The sequence below is a fragment of the Lactuca sativa genome, chromosome 8 (assembly GCF_002870075.4).
Source record: "Lactuca sativa cultivar Salinas chromosome 8, Lsat_Salinas_v11, whole genome shotgun sequence".
NCBI classification, from domain to species: domain Eukaryota; kingdom Viridiplantae; phylum Streptophyta; class Magnoliopsida; order Asterales; family Asteraceae; genus Lactuca; species Lactuca sativa.
In genome coordinates, this window is record NC_056630.2 from 26,875,344 (window position 1) to 26,881,921 (window position 6,578).

A 6,578-nucleotide genomic window follows, 5' to 3' on the forward strand; every position below is an offset into this window, starting at 1 on the left:
CGCAATCATAGTCACTGAGCAGCTCTACCCATCGCCGTTGTCTCATGTTTAAGTCTTTCTGATTGAAGATGTGTTGTAGGCTTTTATGGTCCGTGAAGATCGTACACTTGGTTCCGTAGAGATAATGTCTCCAAATCTTCAGTGCGAAGACCACTACTCCTAACTCCAGGTCGTGAGTTGTATAGTTGACTTCGTGTGCCTTCAGCTGTCTTGAGGCATAAGCAACTGGCTCCCTGAAGTTGATCGAAGAGGTCATCTATTCTGATCTAAGGTCTATTTTTGAAAAGTAATTGGCTCCCTGAAGTTGATCGAAGACGTCATCTATTCGAGGAAAAGGATAACAGTTTTTAACGGTCAGCTTGTTCAGCTCACGGTAGTCTATACACATCCAAAAGGATCCATCTTTCTTCTTCACAAATAACATCGGGGCTCCCTAGGGTGAGGAACTCGGTCTGATGAACCCTTTGCTGAGCAACTCATTAAGCTGACTAGATAACTCCTGCATTTTTGCTGGCGCTAAGCGATATGGAGACTTGGCTACGGGGGTAGCTCCGGAAATTAGGTCGATGCGAAACTTGACTTGGCGTTCGGGAGGAATTCCCGGGAGCTCTTCAGGAAAGACATCAGGAAAGTTACAGACTTCGGGGATGCTCTCGAGGTCTTTAACTTCCTGTTTCTCATTAATTACATGAGCTAGGAATGCATGGCATTCCTTTCGAAGGAGCTTTTGGGCTTTGATGCATGAAATGATGCGAAGATTGGAACTAAGTTTATCGCCGTAGATCATGAGGGTCTGGCCAGAGGGAAGATTGAGGCATATAGCTTTTTCGTAACAAAGGATATCAGCATGATTGGGACTCAACCAATCCATGCCGACGATAACATCAAAGCTCTTTATGGACACCGGCATAAGGTCGATGGCAAAGGAATGGTCATTTAGGGTAAGGGTGCAGCCTATGAATACATCGTTAGCGTTCTATTTCTCTTCGTTAGCCATCTCGACGGTAAACGTTTCGGTTAATGGTTGAGGACTATGTTTAAGAAGATGTTTGAATGAATGGCTAACAAAACTTCGTTCTGCACCATAATCGAAAAGGATGCATGCATAAGAGTTGTCGAGAAGGAACGTACCCGTGACAACGGTGGGATCGGCAACTGCCTCCTCTTGCCCCATATTTAGAACTCTCCCGATGTTGTTGGTTGTTGTTGCTTTGGGGCAGTTTCGCTTGTAATGCCCGACCTCACCACAGCCATAGCAGGTTTGACTGACACCCAAAATAATGGCATTAGGAGGTAGGCAGAACCCGTGCTTAGGAGGCACAACCTGTGCTTCAGGGATGAAATTTTCAAATTCCTCAAAAAAAATCAGAAATCCTCCGGTTATGTTTTGTAAGTGAAGAACAACCTCTTTTTCATGAGAAATAGGTTGTATTTGGTCTTCTTTAGCGTTTTGGATCCAGATAAGCTCTAGTTATGCTCCAGATATGCTTCAAAGACCATCAAACTACCGCTCCACTTCAAATCACCTGAAATAGACACTAAAACATGAGTTGTACGGGAATTCTTACGAAATACATGAGCTGAACATTATTTAAACTAATGCACATGAAAAAGCATAAAAAATGATGCAAAATGCTAATAAAAACTACCCTAAAAGATGTATAAAATGACATCTATCAAATCTCCCCAAGCTTAAACCTTAGTTGCCCTCAAGTAATAAAAAGATTAAACATTATGAACAAATGGAAATATATAGATGAACTAAAAAGCATTTAGAATAAAAACTCAAATAAATGAAAGAAAACTTAAAAACTTGAACTAAAAATATTTCACTCTTTTTTTCGCACATGATCATATTTTGCACCGAGGGAAGCTTCAATGAAATCACTACCTAGACAACAGTCTCAATACCTTTATTGCAGATTCAAAATTCATATTATAAGTCAAACCAAGCTTGAGCAAATAATTTTTACTCCGAATTAAATTTGTGAAAACAGTGTATTTTGAAAAATAATTTCACAAATATTTGTTAATAAAATCTGTGCAGAGAAAAACTTTTGAGAAACACTTGATAAAACGTTAGTACAAGATAATAGTTGCGGAATAAGTTAATCTCAAAGGATCATACAAGCTCAACAATAATAAGTTAGATTTGTTAGATGGTTAGTTGCGGAATTATAAAGTGCTAAAAAGTAAAGGAAATGTAAATGACAACAAGTTATATCAAGTATACACCAAACGAATTCATAAAGAGGTTTGCATTCAAACCCAAGTTAATATGTGTGATCAGTTTAAATTGAAGAAAAATTTTCGAAGATAATTAGTAATATGGAGATATGAGATAATGATCTTAGTATTTCAAAGTGAAAGTTCAGAAAGATCGTTTAAGTGATATGATAAGAAGTAGTGGTAAAGAGGTGTCTAATACATGAAGATGGAGACTAGAGATTAATTTCCATAAAGTTACATCTTAAATAAACAATAATAAACTATCGACTCTAAGTGACCAGTTCACTAGACAATGTAATGCAAACACGCTAAGTCAGTTGATGTAGCCAATATGTCTTCACTGCGGTATAGAGGTTGCACTTCAACTCTGGATAAAACAAGATCTTCAATTGCAGTAGATAAACATCTGTTGCGGTGGCAAAACTGATTACGGTAGCCAAAAGAGATACCGTAGCAAAATGGACTGCGAATCGTTAAGTTTAAGAGGGTCACTTTTTGTTTTAACAATTTCCCCCCAAAGTGACCTCTTCAACTTTTTTTCATTTGTTGAGCTTCGAAAAACGATAGTTAGCCACCAAAATTCCTTACTTCACCTAGCCACGGGATCCTTCAAGTGATTTCCAACTTCACTTTTTCACTCATATTCTTAGATCTTTGGACCGAAGTCAGAGTTGTTTTTCAGTCATATTCTTATTGTCTCATGTGAAAATAACATGATATATATGGTTGACCATTTGACACCTCTACACCCACTTAGATCATCTTTCAAAAAAGTAGTAAATTATTTTCTTTTTAGAATACCTCTTAATCAATGTCTTTGATTCGTGGTTTCGCAAAAAATCACCAATGTTTTTCCAGACCTCGATCTGTACTTACGAAACCATTCACTTCAAATCCACCTTTAAGTTCGTGAATAAGCCGAAATGGCCTTGACCCACAAACGATTTGGTCCATTTAAAAACCTACAACGATATTTCAAAAGCAACACATTGTTTAATGCATGTGATCTACGCATACTCAATCCACCCTCAACGTTTGAAGCCAACACTTTCCTCTGTTTGATCCAACTAATATTTCTGTCATGAATCTTACTTCCAAGAAAGAACATTGCACGCACAAGACGATTCAAGAAAATTCAGAACTAATATTGAAGCCTGAAAAATAAAAAAGAAATAAATGGTAAAACTTCTAAAAACATATTTTTAAAACTTAAGACGACTACTAATGAGTAACACTTTCACCTTTCAAGACGAGTGTTTATTGAAAAATCAATCAATTACAATTCTCCATTACCCATCTTCGACATGTTCAACCCCACTGAAAGACTGATGTAATCAAAAGGGGATTTATCCCCTTTACAGTTCACCAAATTAAGGTGTTTCCTCAACTTCTTCAAACATGACGCCAAAACCAAAAAAAGATTACTTTTTTGCAATTAATGGGGGTAAATTAATGTCAATAAACATGTTCAACCTATAAATTTTTCTAGGTCCTCATTATTATAACTTCTTAGTTTATTCTTAAAGTAAGTATAACAAAATCTTAAGTCAATAAACCAAAAAAAAGTTAATATTATAATTGTTTAATAATTAATTATTTAAAAAAAATATGTCAATACTTAATATTTTTATAAATATAAATATTAATATTGCAACTATTTAATTATTTTTAACAAAATAAATAGGTCAGTATTTAATATTTTTACAATACAAAGTTTAATATATTTTGTGAGGTCGCATTTTGACACAAAATACTCCATTCAATCCAATATTAATTATTAGGTCACAAAGTGTTATGCATTTATAAACAAGGGTATGAATTGAAAATTTTGATCCATAAAGAAACATAATCATGTGTAAGATAAAGACATTTTAAACATTACATGTTTTTCTTTAGTTATAGTTTTATTTTATTTACACTTTATAGGTTAATATCATATTATATTGTAATAAGTAACATTCTCAGAATTAAACATTTAATTCTTACATAAGACAACATTCTCAATAACACAGAAAAAACTTGGAAATAATTTGAGTAAATACAAAGTTTCTGAAGTGGCAAGAATAACACGAGGGGCAGGGGTACCCCTAAAAAAGAATTTACATTGCATTTCCATGGTTCGCAATAAAACCTTAAACAAGACATACAGAACACTCTTAACACCAAAACACCACATACTTTCATCCACAGTTAAACAATTTTTTCCCCAATCTTTTTGCGAACAATATAATGCATCCGTATCTCAAACATGGCCACTGCTCCTGAAAGATCCAAGGGCCTTGGCTGCACCGGCTCTCAAGATAAACTGGTGGTAGAAGGCGGCGATGGCTGCTCCGATGAAGGGTCCAACCCAGAATATCCACTGCAAAATCGATTCAGAAAACAAGTTTATAAGAAGCCAAATCTTTTTCAAAAATTGTTACGAAGAATTAATAACTAAAACTCACTTGATCATCCCAAGCTTTCTCCTTGTTGTAAATAACCGCCGCTCCAAAACTCCTCGCCGGATTAATACCAGTTCCGGTGATGGGAATCGTGGCTAAGTGAACCATGAACACAGCAAACCCAATGGGTAAAGGTGCTAACACCTATATATATGTGCACATCGATCACACAAAACATGATGAAATATAGACACATACGTTCATAAAGTTTATTAATAACTAAAGAATAAGAGGGAGTGCATACAGGAACATGGGAGTCACGAGCACTTCTCTTGGGATCGGTGGCGGAGAAGACGGTGTAAACAAGAACGAAGGTGCCGATGATCTCTGCACCCAAGCCGGTGCCTTTGCTGTAGCCATCGGCTAGCTCGTTGGCACCACCGCCATAGTTAGTGTAGTAAGTCTTGTGGAAGGCTTTGACTAAACCCACACCACAAATGGCTCCTAAGCACTGAGCCACCATGTACATGATGGCTCGAGGTAGTGAGACCTTACGAGCCAGAAAGAGACCGAAGGTCACGGCTGGGTTGATGTGGCCTCCTGCATTAAACTCACACAAATATTTATTACTGTCCTTTTTAATTTGTCTGGAAATTTAGACCAAAAGAAGTATATATGCACTATGCAATAATTGTTTTGTGACCACACAACTCTAGATCGTTTAATTATGGTATGATATTAGAAAAGATATAAAAACATTAAGTAATGAGTTTTTTTTATAACCTGCGCTTTTAGAAATAAACGTAAAAATAAGTAAATAAAATTCCAAAAATCAAGGCTAGCTGGGTTATTTATGGTTTACGTATTTTTGTGTAAGCTTTTCTTTAAAAAAATACTTTAATAATATTTTTATATTTGGTTAAGTATCTTAAGGAGATCGTTTATCACTTGAAAGAAAAGGAAAGAGGAGGTGGAAACTGACCGGAGATACCGGCGGTGCAGTAAACAAGAACGAAGATCATGCCACCGAAGGCCCACGCAATACCCAAGATACCGACGCCGCCGCAGGCGTCGGAGCCCTTGTCGATCTGGCTCTTGTAACCGATAACTGTCAAGACAGTAATGTAAAGGAAGAGAAGGGTGGCAACGAACTCCGCTATCAGAGCTCTGTAGAAAGCCCACCTTGTCAGCTCCTTCGGGTCTATGAACTTCGCCGGTGGTGGGTCGTGGTAGTCCTTGGCCGAGAAAGACCCCTCCTCCGCCACGTCTTTTGTCATGTTGAGAGAGAGAGAGAGAGAGAGAGAGAGAGAGAGAGAGAGAGAGACGGCGGTGGTGGTGGTGAGAAAGTAGAGGAGTGATAAAATTGGTATAGAGGGCAGTGTATATAAAGGCAGGGGAAGGGGAGATAGAAGGGGGTGAGGTGTACAAAGACTATATCTACAGCGGAGAAATGTAATTTACGAGGAAGATGATGGGGTTCAAAAAAAAAATCGTTTTGAACGACCCTATTTACGCTATTGCCCCACCACATTCTCATGTTTTATCGTTTTTTCGCCCCTATATTTCTTCTATTTTATCTTTTGTTATTATTGGAAGAACAGCAAGTTATAGTGATAGTTGTATAGTACTTGTACATGAAAACAAACTCAGAACTATTATTAAATTTATCGTATTCTTTATATATAACTATACAGATCAAAAAATGTGTACTGCATCACATGTTTGCATAATGTATTGTATGACTAACACCACTACAATGGGAGACATATAATTAACCCGGGAAGAATAAAATATAGAACCTGATTTCATAATCATGTCAAATATGCATAAATGAATATGAGCCCTTTATATGACTCGGTTTACAACAGCATCTGACAACTCCAATATGATATCGTGCTTGTAGTAAAACTATGCTTAATTAATAATGATTAATTATATAACTGCAAAACAGTAACTAAAGGTGTA

General features: G+C 36.7%; 1 protein-coding gene across 1 annotated transcript; it reads right to left on the reverse strand.

Moving 5' to 3' along the window:
- Positions 1–4,233: 4,233 nt before the first annotated feature.
- LOC111877216 (aquaporin PIP2-1) lies at positions 4,234–5,976 on the reverse strand. The gene is made up of 4 exons (XM_023873736.3): positions 5,596–5,976; positions 4,918–5,213; positions 4,677–4,817; positions 4,234–4,591 (listed from the first exon to the last, which is right to left on the reverse strand). The coding sequence occupies exons 1-4, from the start codon at positions 5,888–5,890 to the stop codon at positions 4,472–4,474; spliced, it is 852 nt and encodes a 283-aa protein (XP_023729504.1). The 5' UTR covers positions 5,891–5,976; the 3' UTR covers positions 4,234–4,471.
- Positions 5,977–6,578: the final 602 nt, after the last annotated feature.